The sequence below is a fragment of the Echiichthys vipera genome, assembly GCF_963691815.1.
Source record: "Echiichthys vipera genome assembly, chromosome: X".
NCBI classification, from domain to species: Eukaryota; Metazoa; Chordata; class Actinopteri; order Perciformes; family Trachinidae; genus Echiichthys; species Echiichthys vipera.
Window position 1 is genome coordinate 27,400,081 of NC_139825.1, and position 20,997 is coordinate 27,421,077.

Consider the following 20,997-nt stretch of genomic DNA (forward strand, 5'->3'; position numbering starts at 1 on the left):
CTTTAATGCCATCTCTCTGTGGTTAAAAAAATCGAATGATAGGATCCCTGCATGGGTCCAGATTAAATAGGTTACAAGTAGCCCACATTCACTCCCTGCTTGACTCTGCGCACCCCTACCATCACTAATTAATAATATTAAAAACAACATAATTGTAACTCAATCACTACGTGCCGTAAATCAGTTTAAGAAATGTCTGGGTATTCAGAGTGATTCTATTCACTTACCAATAATACGTAATCATTTTTTTCAACTATCCTTAATGGACAATGGCTTCAAAATTTGGTATAACAAGGGCATTCATAGTATTGAAGACCTATATGTTAAAAATACTTTTGCTGGCTTTGAACAACTGTCCAGAAAATTCGGTCTGACCAATAACCATTTTTTGCGATACATAGAGATATTTCCCTATTAAGGGTCAATATGCTGAATGAGAGCAGAATATCATTTATTTATTCCCATATCATGAATAGCTGCAACCTCTCTATTTCACACTTTCGGGAACAGTGGGAAAACTACTTGGTGGCCCAACTGTCTTATGAGGAATGGGATATGGCTCCAGCTAAATCAAACACTGAACTTTGCAGCCCTTTTTGAGTCTTTAACATATTTGTAAAGTAAAAAACACCCCACTTCAATATAAATAAAACATATAGCTTTAAAAAAAAGTAAACATAAAATTAGGAACGTTTGTAACAAGTCCATTTCAGTGTGCTCTCATCGCCTTGGGATTTCTTTCTTGGCCAGCAATAACTGAACCTGCACATGAAAAAATCAGCTTCAGGTCAAAAATAAAGTTTTTTTTCTTCCTGAAAAATAATAATTTATTTAATGCTAGTGTTCTCACCTGTTTAATGTGACTTCTGTTTCTGAATCTTGTTGCTGATCTTCCCTACATCTGGGTTGTAAGATGTGACTTTGAACTTCACCCAGGACTGTAGGCTCTCATCTGTGAGCCAAGCGAGATGTTTGCACTTTATGAAGTTCATGTTCGAGAAAACTTGTTCGCATAAGTATGTTGAGCCAAAGATGGACAGGACTCCAAATTAATACTTTTTCATGTTCTGGTATCCACTTCTTGAAAGGATGTTTGCTCTGCTCAGCTTTTCCTAGCAGTTCAGAAATCCCTCTCTTTCGTTCATCTTCACTTTTCAGCAAATGCTGCGTGCTTGTTTTGAAAAAGGTCTTTCAACGTTACATTTTTTGTTGTGTGCTAATTTTTCGCCACTTATCAAGCACACAGGTAAGCCAGTGTCGTTGGCAGTGAAGGCATATAAATCAGTCCATGCAGAATTAAACTCTCTATTTTCTTTTTTTTCTTTTTTATTCATGGTTAGCTTACCGCGGGGGTCGCACACTCAAGAAGCTGCCTGCAAGTAAAGGCGAGAGCTATAGACGTAGATGTGAAGCATATTTTAGTTGACAAATTATAAAAACTTTTAGAAAATTAAATGTTTAGGTATCATCTTGAACTCCCAAATATAACTGTGCAACAAAATAAACAAAAATAAAACAATACATAACTTAAAATTAAATTTAAAAAATCACCTTTATTCATGTTACTTTTTTTGTTAAGACCTATGGGAGCCGCTACAAGGAGGCTGAAGCAACCAGGCTTGATAAGGTTGATCTGTATGTTATTAAGAACCGACAAGTGTTGTGAAAACCCCAGTACCAGTGTGGCTGTGAGTTTTTAGCCACATCGTTGTCTACTACAATACAAGGACCCAAATTGTAACAGCTGTATGATGCTTCAAGAAAGACATTCATTTCAGCTGACATTTAAGATGATTTCAAATAATTCTGTATTTTTTTTATCAACATGACTATGTGAATAAACTTAATGTTCACTACATTTAGAATTATTTTGCCACCTTAGGCCAAGTTGCAAACGTGAGTGGTTTTGCACCGTTATGTGGGAACTGTAAGGGCATGGAGAACTGTGCGATGCGGGACGCTTTTAGTTTAACTTTTGTCAGTTATTAATACAATACCTTCTCATTTCACTACAAAAAAACGAAATAAATGTGTTGTTGGAGCTAAACATGGCCAAATAAGTTAAGACCAGACGAGTCTTGGAGGCAATGAGTGTGTCTGGTGCACTGTAGGGCTACTTGCATATCTTTGTGTGCATATGTGTGTGCATCCCACATATCCTATCCCCCCCCCCCTACTGATTATTCAGTCATTCATGCAAGAGTATTGATTCAAGTCTGAAATTCGGCACTATATCCTCGACTTCCTCTTCCCTAATTGGAATATATATATATATATATATATATATATATATATATATATATATATATATATATATATATATATACACAGAAGAGAACAAAAGTTTGAACACACCTTCTCATTCAATGAGTTTTCTTTATGTTCATGACTATGCAAATTGTAGATTCACATGTGGAAATATGTACTTAACAAAAAAGGGTGAAACAACTGAAAATATGTCTTATATTTTAGGTTCTTCAAAGTAGCCACCTTTTGCCCTGATTAATGCTCCGCACACACTCTGCATTCTCTTGATGAGCTTCAAGAGGTCGTCACCTGAAATGGTCTTCCAACAGTCTTGAAGGAGTTCCCAGAGATGCTTAGCACTTGTTGGCCCTTTTGCCTTCACTCTGCGGTCCAGCTCAGCCCAAACCATCTCAATTGGGTTCAGGTCCAGTGACTGTGGAGGCCAGGTCATCTGGCGCAGCACCCCATCACTCTCCTTCTTGATCAAATAGCCCTTACACAGCCTGGAGGTGTTTGGGGTCATTGTCCTGTTGAAAAATAAATGATGGTCCAACTAAACGCAAACCGGATGGAATAGCATGCCGCTGCAAGATGCTGTGGTAGCCATGCTGGTTCAGTATGCCTTCAATTTTGAATAAATCCCCAACAGTGTCACCAGCAAAATACCCCCAAGCCATCACTCCTCCTCCTCCATGCTTCACGGTGGGAACCAGGCATGTAGAGTCCATTCGTTCACCTTTTCTGCGTCGCACAAAGACACGGTGGTTGGAAGCAAAGATCTCAAATTTGGACTCTTCAGACTAAAGCACAGATTTCCACTGGTCTAATGTCCATTCCTTGTGTTCTTTAGCCCAAACAAGTCTGTTCTTGTTGCCTGTCCTTAGCAGTGGTTTCCTAGCAGCTATTCTACCATGAAGGCCTGATTCACACAGTCTCCTCTTAACAGTTGTTCTAGAGATGTGTCTGCTGCTAGAACTCCGTGTGGCATTGACCTGCTCTTTAATCTGAGCTGCTGTTAACCTGCCATTTCTGAGACTGGGGACTTGGATGAACTTATCCTCCGCAGAAGAGGTGTTTCTTGGTCTTCCTTTCCTGGGGCGGTCCTCTTGTGAGCCAGTTTCTTTGTAGCGCTTGGTGGTTTTTGCGACGGCACTTGGGGACACTTTCAAAGTTTTCCCAATTTTTCGGACTGACTGACCTTCATTTCTTAAATTAATGACGGCCACTTGTTTTTCTTTACTTATCTGCTTTTTTCTTGCCATAATACAAATTCTAACAGTCTATTCAGTGGGACTATCAGCTGTGTACCCACCTGACTTCTGCACAACACAACTGATGGTCCCAACCCCATTTATAAGGCAAGAAATCCCACTTATTGAACCTGACAGGGCACGTCTGTGAAGTGAAAACCATTTCAGGTGACGACCTCTTGAAGCTCATCAAGAGAATGCAAAGTGTGTGCAAAGCAGTAATCCGAGCAAAAGGTGGCTACTGTGAAGAAACTAGAATATCAGGCATATTTTCAGTTGTTTTAAACTTTTTTGTTAAGTACATATTTCCACATGTGTTAATTTCATAGTTTTGATGCCTTCACTGTAAATCTGCAATGTCAATAGCCATGAAAAGAAAAGAAATGAAACTCTTTGAATGAGAAGGTGTGTCCAAACTTTTGGTCTGTACTGTGTGTATATATATATATATATATATATATATATATATATATATATATATATATATATGTAAGCTAGGCTAAGAAAGCTTGCAGGTTTACTGTTGGTCACTTGTTCAGGTTTGTGATCTTAAATCTTTGTCTTAATCCAGGCATTAGTCAAAGCCCAAATATACCCAGAGCCACAAAATCTGATGTCCAAAATTTGAAGTTTTCAGGCAAAGACTGTTAAAGAGCCAAGACACACGAAGAGCAGACACAGCGGCCATAATATAACCATTACATGTTAAACTTTGTAAATGACATGTTCTTCTTTACTTTCTCTCCCCTCCTTCTTTCTCCCACTACAGTTCTATTTCGGACATCTTCGCTCCAGAGCCTGCCGGAAACCCTGAGTAAGTGATTATGCTGTCATTTTGTCATTTTCTTTTTGTCAATTCAAAAAGAAGAGCAGCTAAACCTGCACTACTGCCTGTTTTAACTTCACAGCTTAAGGTTGGCAAGGTTGTCCCTAGTCTCCTATGTATAAATGTAAGATAATGCTTTTCCTTGAGTTTGGGAAATTGACTTGTTATTGTCCCAGAGCTCATTTATGACTGGAGTAACTTAACATCCCAGGAAATGTTATTTCACCTAATCGTCAGTTATGTCAGCAATAAATCTAATTTCCAGGGGTAGCAGCGGTCATATTTCAATGCAATTATAGCAGTGAAAAGGGGGATGAATTTTGAGAATTTATATTAGTTGGAGGGCTGCTTTCTGCTTTCTATTTAATCCTATTTCTTTTTCTTGATCATTTTTCTTACTGGGGTGAGACCTGTGACAAGATGGCGCCGGTGTGTGGCCTGCCGTCTGTCATTGCCAGTGATATGTGTGTTTATGCTGTTTGTCACTTCTTGCTCTGGATGTCGACTCTCGACTGGTTTATGATCGCCAGACACTGCTGGATCTTCGACTTTCTGCTGAAGATATAGTAAAATTGGATGGTGGTGGACGCTCCTTGCAAGGGTCCCAACTCAGCCCCGGCTCCACCTCCTCGGCGTAAGCTTATTTGAACTGGGTGACTCTCATACAGTGTTGTGTGCTGTAGTCTATCGGCCACCCAAGTACAATAAGGACTTTTTAAATGACTTCTGTTTTTCTGGCTGAAATCATGCCCAAATATGACTGTGTTCATATTGTTAGGGATTTTAATGTTCATGTGTGTTGTCCTGATAAGCCAATGGCAAAGGGCTTTTTAAACCTCATTGATTATTTATATATTGTGCAATCTGTATCTAGACCCACACAAGAACACGGTCACACACTCCACCTTATCCTATCATATGGTTTGCCCGTTTCTAACCAAGAAAACATTTCACAGATATTATCCTGTCAAACTGTCACAAGCCTCGTCTGATACAGTTCTTAATGTCCCGCAGACTGTCTGTATGGAGGCGACCACTGCTGTGTGTGAAAACTTCCTTCTCTTTTTATTGAAGTCCCACGTTTTGCTCATTATCCTTCAATCTCAGTCCCCTGCTCAGCTGTCTTTGACCAGTTTGAGCCTGTTACTCTTTCCTTTATGCAAGAGATTGTTGCTCATTCGAAGCCCTGAGGCTCTCCAAACGATGCTGTCCCTCCTCGACTATTTATAGAGGTTTTCCCGACTGTAGGACCATTTGCTATTACAGTCATTAATAGCAGTCTGTCCTCAGGTGTTATCCCTGAAATTTTTAAACATGCAGTGGTAAAAACCTGCTCTTGATCCTGCAGTTCTTGCTAATTTCAGGACGATTTCCAAACTGCCCTTTCTCTCAAAAACCCTGGAGAAGATCGTGCACAGTCAATTAATGGCCTTTCTGGAAAAACACAATATTCTAGAAGTTTTCCAATCCGGTTTTAAAATGCTGCACAGCACTGAATCAGCCCAATTTTTTTTTTAATTTATTCTCCAGGTCCATACAGTCAATGATAATATATATCATACTTCAATGTACAACTGTAGGTATTCCTGACATAGTAAACAGTACAAGGGCATGTACAGACCCATTGGTCATTCACCCATCCAGTTATTATACATAAACCTTTTTTCTTAATTATAGTAGAATAGAATAAGAACCAGAACTAATAAACTAACCAGTTGGGGTAAACCTTAGTGACATACAAAGCCCTCTACAGAGGGAGGATAACATAAAAATAGAATTTTAAAAAAGGACACAAAAATACCCTTTAGACAAATGATGGTCTTATTGGTGTGATGTACTTTAACCATCTTTCCCATTTTCTCAAAAAAATTCCCTGTTGCAGTCTCAAAGCAAAGGTAATCCTTTCCATCTTAAAAATATCATAAATTATGTCAATCCATTCTTCCACAGTGGGTTTTCCTGGTTTTAACCACCTTCTAGTAATAGCTTTTTTGCTTGCAGCACTCATGCTCTGAAATAAGTATTTGACATTGGCAGAAGCATTTTCTGATGTTATGGCACCCAAATATAAAGACTCAAATCTAAATTGAAAGTCTGTCTGAAAAACACTTTGCAAAACTTTATACACCTCCTGCCAAAACGGGATCATTAATGCACAGGACCAGAATATGTGAAAATGGCTTTGAGGCACCCACACTGTCGCCAGCATGCAGAAGAATTTGTGTATCGCCTTCTTTGAGCTGGAGTGATGAAAAACAGTATAAGGTTTTCCCAGCAAAATTCTCGCCATATAGTCATGCTTGACGTTTTCCATTGTATCTCACAGAAGTTATCCCAATCTTCTTCCTTCATAACAAGGTTTCCTTCCTGTTCCCATTTTTGTTTTAAATACAGTCAACCACATTTTTGTTTTAACCCCTTGTAGATTCTGGAGATGAGTTTCTGATTTGTTCCAGCACGATAAGCCTCAATAAACACTTTCAGCAGAATACTGTCCCAGACTGCTTGTGTACCCCCCTTCTGCATTTGGTTAATATAATGCAGGACCTGCAGGTATCTGTAAAAATCATCCTTGTCCAAGCCAAACTGCCTCTTCAGATTTTGGAAGCTATTCATAATCCCCTTATGTAAAAATGTGCAGTATAATGTTAAATCTTGCGAACCCCATCTCTAAAATCTTGCATCCCATTTTTTAGGCAAAAAATCTGGATCAAATGCACACCATCTCAAGACCTTTACCTCTTTTTTCAAGTGGTTTTGAGCTACTACCTTGTTCCACATCTTAAGTGATACACATATCCATGGGTTACCCAATTCTTTTAAATTATTCATCAAGCCCCTGTCCCCAATTGCAGCCTGGATTGGAGATTCTTCTGATATAGCACTTTCATTCTCCTTCCATCTAGGGCAGTATCTTGGGTTGCACCACTATATTAATGGCCTCAATTGAGCAGCAGTATAGTAATCTTTTAAGCATGGGAGAGTGATCCCACCCTTGTTTTTGACCAATTGTAAACTCAGATTTCTGATTCTTGGCCGCTGTCCCTGCCAAATGAACCTCGAAATGTGCTTGTCCCACTCCTGAAATTGTTGGTCAGGTATATCTAGTGGAAGGGACTGAAATAGATACAGCAATTTTGGCTAAATAACCATTTTGACGGATTCCACACGTGACCCAAAGTTAAGAAAAGGTCTAAGATACCATCTATGGTCTAAAAGGTCCATGCTCCCCAGGTCGCAGCCACCAACCCTGTAAAGATTTTTAGCAAAAGTAAGAAAATAATCAATCCTCAAATATGCCAAATGTGGATTAGAAAAGAATGTGTAGTCTCTCTTGAGGATTTAATTTTCTCCGGATATCAATTATCCCGATTTCTTTCATGGCCAGATTTATTTTTTTGTTTATCGCTTTGGGTTCGGCTATATGTGTATTTGAGGAGTCAAGTTTGGGTCTCCGCCGTTATCAAATCAAATATCTGTTTAAAAAACTTCCGTCAGAATGAGGGGGAACATAAATATTCAATAGACTAACCAGTGATCCCTCTAAATTTCCCCTCACGTAAATAAATCTCCCCCTGGTTCCTTTTTTTTAAAAGATGGGTTTGAAATTGGAGTTGTTGGAAATCAATGTAGCCACCCCCCTCCTATGTCCATCAGAATAAGAAGATGAGTACTGATTTTTGAAGCCCAATCGTTTTAATTTAGCATGTTCCATATCTGAAAGGTGTGTTTCCTGTAAAAACGCCACCTGAACTCTATCTCTTTTTAATTTAGTTAATATCTTACTTCTTTTAATGGGATTGACAAGGCCTTTCACATTATAAGTTGCTATGTTGACTGCTTGCATTCAGTGTGCTATAAGGGCAGAAAAGATTAGACATAAACCAGATGATCACCAACCTGAGTGTCCATAAGCCTCTTTGATAAGCAGGATGTGTTGACAGACTAATTACTCCCCTTGCTGGGAATCCCCAGAGAAAAAATAAAAACGGCGTAAACTCACCAAACTCGCCTGCTATATTCTGATTAAACTCAACATCTTTCAGATCACTTACACTCATCCTGAGTCCTGGTGCCTAAACACCTGCAGTTTTTCCTTAAAGACCGGAGCTCTGCCAATGGTTCCCCGGTCTCTTATCCGTGTGCCAGGTGAACCTCTGGATGCGCTCCAAAAGTGAGTCTGGAGGCTTAATGACCGACACCGGGAGACCCGTCTTTGCCTCCACTGCCGAGTCGTACACCACAGAACCTTCCTGGTAGAAAACTCTGAACCTGGCAGGGAACAGTGTCTGAACCGGATTTTCTTCTCCTTCAGGACTGCTTTTGCTTTGACATGTTCTCTCCGCTTTTTCAGCCTATCAGGCACATAGTCGGGATCGAGATTGACTCCAAGGTGTTCAAACCTCTCTTTTGCCAAGCCGTTTTCAGCAGCTCTTCTTTCATCCTGTAGCCCCTGTGTGGGGTCCCACAGGGCTCAGTTCTTGGCCCTCTCCTCTTCTCTCTCTATTTGCTCTAACTTGGTTCCATACTTAGGAAGCACAGAATTGAATTTCACTTTTATGCTTACGACAGTCAGATTTATGTGCCTCTTAAAAAGGATGAACACTCTGGCGGACTGTTAATTGAGTGTCTCAACGACATAAAGGCCTTGATGGCGTTGACATTTTTAAATTTCAATGACAAAAAGATGGAAGTAATGTTTTTTTGGTGGCACCACTGGGGCCCCCATTAGACCTGGGCTCCTTGGCCCAGTATGTCAAACCAAGCATCACTAACCTAGGGGTTAAAGTGGACCCTGATCTTAAATTTGACAGTCACATTAAGGCTGTTGTTAAATCAAGTTTTTTTCCATTTGCGTCAAATGGCCAAAATAAAGCTAATTCTATCAAGGCAGCACTTTGAGATGGTAATTCACACTTTTGTTACCACTCAGCTGGATTACTGTAATGCAATAACTGTCCTCCATCGGCTGTTTACAGATGGAAGAGAATGCAGCTGTACGTCTTTTAACTGGCGCACATAAACATGATCACAATTCAACCCTTTTAGCCTCACTTTACTGGTTGCCTATTCAGTTGAGGATCCATTTTAAAATTATTTTATTTGCTTTTATATCCCTGAATGGTCTTGCTTTTTTTTTTTACTACAAAATGGATCATCGGATCATTTTTTATTTATTCACATACATAGCAAAGAACCTATAAGTTATACATTAGGGTTTTTTTTACACATGACGTTGCAGGCAGCGATGCAATACATTCGCATCAGTTTGTAAAAACAGCAAGAGATGAAACTGCAAAACAATTGAGGATTGTCCCATGCACTCATAGCAACATAAGCTTATAATGCAACCCCTTTGGCCCCAGTCTTCAATCTTCACATCTCTTGAATCACTGATGGAGGGACGTAACTTAAAAAGTCATCTCTTCTGTCCATTCTGGCTCCCTCACATGATACTTAACTCATAATGCCTGCAAACACTTAATTTTTCAGTTCTATTCATTCACTTTAGTATATATGCTGCAGTGCTAGCGCTGTTGAGGGTAGTGAATGGTCTTGCCCCACCCTACCCATCTGAGCTTCTACACCCTTCTACACCCGCCCATTCTCTCAGGTCAGATAATCAGCTGCTCCTGAGTGTGCCTAAAACTAAACTGAAACCACAGGGGACCATGCCTTAGCTATGTCAGCTCCCAAATTATGGAATGTTCTTCCTTTGCACGTTAAACAGGCATCTTCTCTGTCTTTTTTTAAATAACTTTTTATAACCGATCTCCCTTCTCTGTGGCAGTAAGATGTCCGCTTTATTTATTTACTTGATTTTAAATGTTTCTTATTCTTGACTGCTTTTATCGCATAGGTATTATTTTTACTTATGTTTTGTCTTTTTATCTATGTTATTTTTACTTTTTTATTTTTTTTTTTATTGTTGTATATGTAATTTTTGTGCCTCATGTGAGTCTTTATAATAATTTATTCATCCATACAGCACTTTGGTCAACATTGGTTGTTTTAAAAGGCTTAACAAATAAAGTTAAATTGGATTGGATTGGTTCTACTACTGTGCAGTAAAACTGCAACACACAGCTTTTCAACCCAGATGAATCACATAAACATCTTCACTGACCCAGTGCTTTACTTGTAATGACCATTCCTTCTAGTAACAGAAGGTGGTGCCGCATTGCCTATGCAGCACTGCATCTCCTCTCCCTCATTTTTGCTAGTCCTTGTGCTGCTCAACTAGCTCTTATTCTAGCTCTGATTGGCTGAACAAGTACAAACGCATTTTAGCATTCCGAACCAGTCAAAATGTCACTGTGCCCTCTTCTGGTGCACACTGTGCCAACTTCCTTTTTTTACCATACAGATAGGAACTATATTGTTTGAAGAACAATGCAGAATTTTAAGGAGAAAATATTTTCAGACATTAGCATACCACATGCATGCAAGAGCTTTCATTGAGACACATTGCACCTCACGTTCTTTTTTTCATGTCTAACAATGTTTGAGTGTGATGTGATGTACAGAATAATGATGAACACATGGGGCAAGTCTGTTTTAAGGAAGTTTACCATAAAGAAAGCTTTGCTGTCTTTCTTCTTGCAAAACAACAGAAACACATACATATGAGTGTGATCTCACCTTATGTTTCATGCTGATTACCAATACTGTTCATGTTTTTTTGAATGACCCGGCAGCAAAATTGAAACCTGCCAGTATCCTCTCCTAATGTCATCCACACAGAACATTTTCCATTAGAGTACAACGTATCTGTTTGGCTTTTGGATGCCTCATCCACTCAATGGGCAGAAGCCAAGAATGTGCTTGTAACAAGTGTGAAAGTACAATTTCTTTCCATCAGGCGAGGCTTTATCTCCATCCTCCAGCCTTTGTCAGACTTTAGCAGTGATGAGATTTTACCCATTGATTGTTTTAGTCCTGATCCACGTTGTCCAACTGCCTGCTTACATGTAATCCACTATACTTAGTTGTCTCCCCATCCTCCCCACATGTGGACTTCTGACCCAGATTCCAGTGCTGGAATTTTGTTTTTCCAGTCAAGATAAAGAGGCAGAGGACCATGTCATTGGCTGGAGGGTGATATACATCTGTAGTATAATCAGTTGAAGAGAGCCCTTTATGTGAAGCTATAACTGGTTCCACATGGAGGATACTGCTGTTTCACGGAAGAGACCTCCGTGTCCACCAACACCACATGCTGAGCTGTGGAGCCCACCGGTGCTCACACTGTGGCAAGAAATGGGTAGTAGGTAATCCATGAAGGGAAAAACAGCTTATTTATAGGCCTGTGAGTATTCTCATCTGTCCAGGTCATCGTTATCCCCAAAGAAATTTAAGTAAAAAACAACTGGACTTGGTTGTTTGTCTTGGAAGACGTTTCACTTTTCATCCAAGAGGCTTTATCAGTTAATTTATGCATCTGACCAGACTGGGACTGGTCCAAATGTCTCGTGTGGATCCAGTTATTTAACCTCTAGTGAGGGCGTTCACAAGGCCGATGGTGTCACTGGAACCCTTTGTGCTCCAAGTGCCAACGACAGTCATTGGTTGGAAGTTGGTTTCGACTTCGTTAGCGCTCTACTGGGTTATAACGACACTCGTTGGAGTCACAGGAGGCCATTTGTGAACAGTTGTTCTTTGAGGTTAGATTGTTGAATCTCCTGGGAAGGGATGAAAGGGCAGCATTGTAAATTGGAGATAAGTGGTGTCTTGGACCTCCTCCTCTGTTAAGGGATGGTTTCTCTACTTTAGTATTTTGAAATTCAAGTTACTGACTACTATTTCTATTATGAGTTTGTAGTAGTGTATATACTAAAGCTGTGTATGTACTGTCACTCCTACTAACATTAGTACAACAGTATATTGTGTGTACGGACGACAGAATAACATACTATTATTAATTTTAAAAAGCACATCATACTGTGCTCTCTGTTACTAAACCTGCATGAGACTCCAAAGGAACTCCTGCTTCCTGAGACCTCCTTTCACCAGGGCAATCAATTTTTTAATGAGTTTTTAGCATTTTTGGTCTTGATCTTTTTCTTTTTTTCCTCCTGATTTCAGTTCATAGTAGAATTGCAAGTAACAGTGCCTTTCTCCTTATAGTCAACATTTGTGAGCAGGCGGTTGTCTTGTTTGAATGAAGTTGATCCACACAGCGTGAGCACAGAACATCAATGTGTCCTTTAAATTGGACACAAGGTTATATCTTGATATCTTGTAAGTGATTTTGACAGGTGTGAGCAACCACTTAGTCCACTGTAATAAAATTGCTAGAATGGTTTCAAGCAGCCTGTGTCTCAAGATGGAGATGAAATACATTTTCTGTCACTTCAGCCACTTGATAAAGTGTGAATGCACTCCAGCTATGCACCTCCCTCCATTTTCGTCAACTACAGGTGATTCGTAACTAGTAAACACATTTGGTATTAATATATTATGAACTAGGTGTGAATGGTTGTCTGTCTATGTTCGTCTCTATGTGCTCTGCGATGGACTGGCGTCCTGTCCAGGGTGTACCCCGCCTCACGCCTAATGTCAGCTGGGATCGGCTCCAGCGCGACCCCGACCCCGGGATAAGCGGTTGAAGATGAATGAATGAATGATATTATGAACTGTTGACAGAGGCAACTTGCAAATAGGCATTCATTTCATCTTCTTATTTGGTACATACATTATGACTATTTTCGAAGCATTGGTAGATGTGATCTACCGTAATGGTAATGGTTTAATAGAATAGAATAGAATAGAATTACTTTAATGATCCCAGACTGGGAAATTATTTTGTAACAGCAGTAGTGGGTCAGCAAATAAACACTTTGTACATAACATAAATAGAAACAAATATATACATAGTTTATATATACAGTGCACAGTGTGCTATAAACTAGGGATGCACCGATATGAAAATTTTGGCCGATACCGATATCCGATATGCATTTTTCTGCTATGGCCGATAACCGATAATTACCGATATCGATATGTGGTTTTTTTTTATGTTTGAGATGATAAAATTTTGTACATTTTGTAAATCATGCAAACTGAATTTTTGAATGTCTTCCTTTATTTTCAGAATGTATTTTACTTCCAAATAACAAGGTTACAGGCTACCATAAAACCTAAGTAACCAACTTTTACCACTTATCAAACATGCCAGTATTCATGGCGACGCGTTTTCAGCTCTGTGCACTAGACAGGCTAAATCAAAAATATCAAAAACATGTCCTGACTGTGAGTGCACATTTTTTCAACTTGCACTGAAATTTTCCAGTAAATGTCCAAACATTGAAACAATGTTTCTACCAAGCAAACATAAAAAAAACAAGTCAATTTCAAGACCCATTTATAAAAATGTTCATCAAAATATGAGAACTGTGACATAACTGTCTGTACATTTTCCAACTTAAAGCAGCCACAATGTACTCAAAGTAAATGTCCCAAACACTGAAACTGTTTCCACCTAACACTGTACAGTAAGTTATAGTCCAGGCCTACTAAATCAGCAAAGGCAGGTTTTTTTTGACAAAGAGAAGCATTTCTGCTTTCTCACACTGGATTCTGTTTCTCTTTTCATCAACAATATGTGATGCAGCAGAGAAGAGACGTTCGCTGTCCACACTTGTACATGGAGCCGAAAGGAACTTGCATGCTGCTTTGGCCAGGGCAGGAAAGCGAGACATGTTGCTTTTCCAATACTGCAGTGGGCTCTCATTTCTGGGGATGAGGGGCTCACTCAGATAGCCATGCACCTACAGGAATGTAGACAAGTGTATAACTATGCATGTCTGATAAATTTCCAGCAGTACTCTAGCGATACAACATTGTCCTCCTCCCCTTAAGAGCTTTGATGAACTTTGCTCTGAGGAGATGACCAGTGCTTAAGGTCAACCTCAAGGGGGCAGAGAAGCATTACTAAATATTTTTTATAACAATTAGCATTTTCATTTAAGTAAATCTATTATTTAAGTAACTCTATAGAATTCAGAGGCCTGTCTGCTGTTCCATGGTCAGGTTTTCCTCCAGAATTTCGTCATGCATGTCAAGCAGCGACTTTCCACCCTCGTCACTTGTTCTTATCTTCTTCTCTTGCTGTTCCTCGGTGTCCGTTGTCTCCGTAGCGCTGTCGCTGTGCGTCATTTTGTCCACTTGCTTCTGGAGCATATTTACCGCCGCTTGCTTGGTGACTGTGTCAAAATAACGGTCTTTGTACCGGGGGTCAAGGATCGTTGCCAAGTAGTAAAGCGGCTCAGAGAAAGCGCTTCCAAATCGCGCGTTCACAGCTTCCAGTAGAGTGTGCTTTGCTGTGCGGACCCCACTGTCTGTGTCAGCTGCCTTGCTCAGCAAACGTTTCAGTGCCACAACAGACGGAATCACGTCCGCAGTAGTAGCCAGATGTGAGCTGATATCCCTCGTTAATTGTTCAAATGGAGTGAGAAGCGTGGTCATGTTTTCAACGAGGCCCCACTGATATGCACTTAAACATGCAGGCAGCTCATGATCTGCTCCATAGACACCAAGAGCGCGCTTCTGATCAATCAGACTTTTCATCATATAAAAAGTACTGTTCCATCTGGTCGCCACATCTTGTTGTAGCATCATGGGTTTCATACCTAACTCTTGCTGTATGTCTCTCAGCCGAGGAGTAGCGAGTTGAGAATGGCGAAAATGTCCGACTATTTTCCTCCCGATCGCCACACAGTCAGAAATGCTCTCGGCTTAACACTCCATCATGCACTGCTAGCTGCAGCGTGTGAGCCATGCAGCCCAGGCTTTTAACGCCACACTCCTCCATTGCCTTCTGCATATTCCGCGCATTGTCGCGGAGCACAACATGCACATTGTCTTTTTAAATTTTCCACTTAGCAAACATGCAGTCAAATGCGCTAGCGATGGCGACTCCCGTGTGCGATCCTGCAAACTCTTGCGCATGTAAAACAGCTCTCTTCATTTCAAAGTTGTCATTAATCCACTGAGCAGTAAGGCTCAACATACTCATCTGACTTACGTCCGAGCTCCATATATCCGTAGTGAAGCTAATGTCAGTCACATTGTCCAACAATTTGTGGATATGCGTGGCCACGACTTCATACAAAGCAGGGAGGGAGACGTCGGAAAAGTAGCGCCGACTTGGTAGGGTGTAGCAGGGTTCAATATGCTCTATCAACCGCCGAAATCCTCGCTCCTCCACGATGGAAAATGGTTGGTCGTCAAGAGCAATCATTTCCATTACCTTGTCGGTTATTGTCCTGGCTTTTGCGCTGTCCTTGGCAAATTTCTTGGTCTGGTCGAGTACCTGCTGTATTGGACTACCAGCTGCAGCTGCTTTCGTTTTTGCCTGCTGGCTAATGTTAGCAGCATTTTTTTCCTGCAGTTGTTTGTGTAGCTCTGGGTGGCGGTTTTTCAAATGGCATATTAAATTTGTGGTGTTGAATGACTTGACGCGGCATCCTCCTCGCATTACCTCGACTTTGCAGGTGTTGCATACTGCTTTTCGAGTGTCTTCGTTTGACACACTGAAAAACGCCCACGCCGCTGACATTTTTTCTCCTCTTCCGTTTAACATCCCACAATCCTGTGGCGGCTTTGCGCCACTGACCCAAACAAATACACATGGCCATGGCCAAATCCCCCTCCCCCTCCCTTCCTTCTCCCGCTCCTTCACCCGACACAGCAACTAGCCGGATATACATCGGTTGTGCATATCGGCCCAATTTTACTCATCGATGACGAACATCGGCCGATACCAATATTAATGCCGATATATCGTGCATCCCTACTATAAACAATAAACAATAATAATATATACAACAAAATGTGCAAAATATACTAAACAATAATAATATATACAACAAAACAGTAGAGAGACCAGAGTTCTCTGTCAGGCAGAGGTGAGAGAGTTATTATAAAAAGTGATGGACTGTGGCAGGAAAGATTTCCTGAATCTGTTGCTACGACAGCGAAGCTGAAGCAGCCTTCTGGAGAAGGTTCTCCGCTGTCTGACCAGTGTGAGTTGGAGAGGGTGGAGAAGATTATCCATGATGGATAACAGTTAAGTAATGATATTGGCAGATGCCTGGCCAATAAGCATCCCTACCGTCTCAAATGTGTTTTCTCAAGACACACACACAGGTCTGTTGTTGGATGACAGGAGAGAATAAGACTATCTTAAGAGGACGATTGTAGATTGATACCCAGTCTTTACGGCTCTGAGACAGTCTTCCAAGGCCAATAGCTGATGCATATTCCAGGAATTATTATCATTGTCTGCAGGTAATTTACTTGCTTACTTTACTTGAAGCTTTTTTGGTATTGATTGATTGTGTGCAGACTTCAAACAGTTGCTATACAGTAAATGTATATAATTTAGCAGCAGCAGTAAAGATGTGTCACTACAAAATGGGACACATCAGGGCTTGACATTAACAGTTGCCAGGTTACTATTGGAAACCATTATGGAAAATTGGCAACCGATTCTTGACGGCAGCCACTTTAAACAAATGGGGACAGCAAAGAGCAAAACAAGCATTACATAATAAATCATTCATTTTCATTCATCTTCAACCGCTTATCCCGGGGTCGGGGTCGCGGGGGTGCTGGAGCCGATCCCAGCTGACATCGGGCGTGAGGCGGGGTACACCCTGGACAGGACGCCAGGTTATCACAGGGCACATAGAGACAAACAGAGACAGACAACCATTCACACCTAAGGGCAATTTTAGAGTAATCAATTAACCTAACACGTGCATGTCTTTGGACTGAGGGAGATAATATTATTCTTTCATATTTGTTGCATTAGTAATATTCAAATGCTGCTGATTAAAAGCTGGTATCTTAATTACTCAAATTATAAGGGGACTTAAATTTGTAACCATGTTTTCAGTTTCTGCAACTAAAAGTTGATGTCTGGTTGCCAACCTGGTTTCCAACCTGGCAACTGCTTTTAAAAGTTAATGTTGAGCCCTGCACATTGCACTTGTCCAGATCATCTTATGGGTCAATGTAGTGTTTTTTAAAAGCCAGGTACATTTATTTTGTCTGTCTTTTCTGTTATTTTCATTCTGCCACAAAATGTGTCCTCGCTCTAAAACACACAGATGATATCCTACCATCAAGTGTTTCATTTTGCACATTTTTCAGATCATAACTAGTAACGTTAAATATGGAGAGGTTTCTTCTTCCCTAGCAAAAGTTATAGGGGGATACAAATGATTTCAACTTTGTCGACCTGGCAACCACTTTTAAAAGTAGGTGTTGAGCCCTGCACAGTGCACTTGTTGCTTGATGTAGTGCGTTTTAAATGCCTGGTACCTTGAGCACTATTTGCTTTAGTCTTTCTTATTTTTAACCTCAACCAAATTTTCAGGACATGAAAATCTACTAATGATACTAACTTGACTGTAATTTTGCATATTATTATTCTCTCCAACTCACAAAAAACTAAAAGGTCATGTCTGAAAATGTTCTTTCATAGAGACACAAAGACCTCAGTCCAAGACCAAACATCCAGCATGAGAGGAGACGATGCTGCTTCAACACCAGTCAGTGGAAAATGACGGCATAAAACATAAGAGATGGAGGAAATGGAGAGAAAAAAGGATCTCTCACCTGCTGTACCAAATCAATGGCAATGAACTGTTGACTGATTTTCAAGCATTTAAAGGAGTGTTCATGCACATTTCAGTCCAGTGTTTCATGTGATTTCATAAAGTTGTACTGTTTAAAACATAATATGAATTAATATTTTGTACTTTAAGATACTTTGTTGTCTTGTGATGCATGATGAGCTGTAAATTTCCCCCCTCAGAATTTCATCATGTCATTTCTGAAGTAAGAGGACTTTACTTGAATCTATTGAAATACTATTTATGAAACTATTTTTTGGGTGGGGGGGGGCTGAATGTCCTCGAGGCAGAGGTTGTGGGTTTGAGTCTGACCTGCTGCATGTCTCCCCCCACCCCATTTCCTGTCTGTCCAACTACTAATAAAGGGCTTGAAAAAATGCAGTAAAAACAAAACAAACGTTTTTTTTGTTCTTGTTTTAAAGGTAAACATGTAAACCTAAATACTTCCAGTCAATGTCCCAGTCAATAACTTATTTTTCCATTGCTTTTGATTTTCTAATAAGGTCCAGTGTTTTGTGTACCATTTAAACTTTAAATGCATGACCTGTAGTCGTATTCTGTAGTTTTGAATTTTAACATTTCGGGGGTAATCTGTCTGTAATGTCTTCCAACATCAGCAGCCCATTTTTTCACACATTTTTAAATTTTGTACACTTTGAGACTGTGGTGTATTGAGTAAGCAATGGAATATGTAGAAATGTACTATTTTCCCTCACCAAATAGCTGGATGTCTGTTTGCTAACCTATAACCTCCATCTTAAAGTTTTTCCTCATGTGTTTTGCCAACTCGGATTAGGAGCTCGGTCACATGGGATTCCTCTGTCATTTGCAATTTCAAAGCATGCAACAAATCTGTAGCTTTCAAATAGATTGTTTTCTTTGAAAGAAAAGAAACCGGGGTCAGTTTAATTCAGGAAACCCAATGCTTGTGGAAAAGCCCAGGTCAAAGCAAGTCAGAGTGTAAACACTTAAGGAGGGGAGGTGGTGTTTATGTAAACGTGCATGGGAGAGTGAGCAGGAACACATTTTGGAGCTGACCTTGATTGAAAACAGAGCTCTCCTGGATCCTGCAGCCTGAAACATGGTGCTTCTGACTCAGTTGACTTTCCCCTCAGACAAAGCAGAGAGACCCACTGATAGGCATTGCTGGACTCCTTAACAATTTGACATGCTCATTAATACCTCTGATCCCATTGCACTCTTACTTGTTTCTATACAGTGATGCTATATTCCTGTGGTTTATTTAGCCACAACTCTAGCCTGAAACCACAAGAGGTTTGAGTGGCTCCTGATCCCTGCCTCAGTTTGGGATGTAGTGAAGCAGGCAGAAATATCACTGATTCCGTTCACATATACACACGATCAACAGAGACTGCACCCTTTCACTAGAAATTCCAATAACCTTATTTTTCTGTTTCTGGGTGGTAACATTGAAGGGGATATTTACTCTCTGTCAAACACAAGGTGAAACTGAATTTAAATCTCATAAATCATAATGTCCCTTCAACCCGCCCCATAATCTACATTTGCTCATATTCCAAAAGCCCTGTACAGCCGTGACAGCCTTTTGTAACCATCCAAACCCCTCAAGAATGGATAACCAATCTGAATGTCATGGTGGGAGATCAGAAGTCAGAGTAGCAGACTTACAGGAGCACTTTCACCCTCAGGACCAAGTGTTGTGCATTAACTTTTCTGCCCCTGACTACAGCCCACATTAAGCTCCACCTCAAGGACGAAATAGCAGCAGTGTCAAAAGCCCTCTTCTGCTTAAATTCTTGTTATACCCCGAAAATAGTTAAGATTCTGGCAATGGAGTGATTGATTTCTTTTGATTGAGGAATTACCCCAAGGCAAGCTTGGAGGTCCCCATGACAATTGGAAAATGTTAGTGTGAGATGTCTTTATGGAGGAAGAGCGTTTCATTTGACCATAGACATAAACAATCTGTTCTTCTGCACATTTTCATGGTACTTTGCAAATTATTACAGTTCTTTTGAATATATTACTATTGTGACCTTGATAGATATATATGAATATGAATATATATATATATATATATATATATATATATATATATATTCATATATATATATATATATATCTCAAGGTCACAATAGTAATATAATATAATAATAGTAATAATAATATGTTTTTGGCTGTATAATATATATTATACAGCCGAAAACATATTATGAAAAACCTTTAAGACATATATACAAGATCAAAAATACCAGATTAATGTGCAATGGAACAGATTGTCTATAGTTGAGTTTAAATCACAGAGAGGAGATGAGAGACTCTCCAAGGGATGGATGCATTTAATGACCACAGGCAGGAAAGATTTCCTGTGGTGCATCTGGGTGGGAGGAGTCTTCTGCTGAAGGTGCTCCTCTGCTGGGCCAGTGTGTCGTAGAGAGGGTGGGAGACATTGTCCAAGATAGACCGGAGCCTGGACAGCATCCTCCTCTCAGAAACGGTCATCAGGGTGTCCAGCTCCTCCCCCACGACATCACCGGCCCTCCTGATCAGTTTATTCAGTCAGTTGGTGTCTGCGACCTTCAGCCCACTGCCCCATCATGTGACAGTGAAGAAGATCGCTCTGGCCACAACAGACTCATAAAACATCCTCAGGATCGTCCGGCAGATGTTAAAGGACCTCAGCCTCCTCAGGAAGAAGAGTAGACTTTGGCCCTTTTTGTAGACAGCCTCTGCGTTTCTAGTCCAGTTCCACTTATTATTGAAGTACACCCCCAGGTACTAAAACTACAGTGTCTACAGGGACCCCCTGGATGGAGACAGGGGTCACAGGTGTTTTCACCCTCCTCAGATCCACTACGAAGTCCTTTGTTTTAGTCACGTTGAGCTACAGATGATTCGGCTCACTCCAAATGACAAAGTTGCCAACAACAGTCCTGTATTCACTTTCATCCCCCTTTACGATGCAGCCAACTATTGCTGAGTCATCAGAAAACTTCTGAGGGTAGCAGGACTCAATAGTTGAAGTCTGAGGTGAAGAGGGTGAAGTGAA

The 20,997-nt window shown here is 40.4% G+C and overlaps 1 protein-coding gene across 1 annotated transcript in view; it reads left to right on the forward strand.

Annotated features, from left to right (window-relative positions):
* The window catches only part of rad18 (RAD18 E3 ubiquitin protein ligase), a gene marked incomplete at its 5' end in the record, with an annotated part of 42,021 nt that extends 23,796 nt beyond the window's left edge, over window positions 1-18,225 (forward strand). The window contains 2 exons of the mRNA XM_083939582.1: window positions 4,267-4,311; window positions 17,816-18,225. Of these exons, the coding sequence (XP_083795708.1) occupies window positions 4,267-4,311; window positions 17,816-17,897 (127 nt within the window). The 3' untranslated portion in view covers window positions 17,898-18,225. The remainder of the gene's footprint in view (window positions 1-4,266; window positions 4,312-17,815) is intronic.
* Between the last annotated feature and the right edge of the window lie 2,772 nt (window positions 18,226-20,997).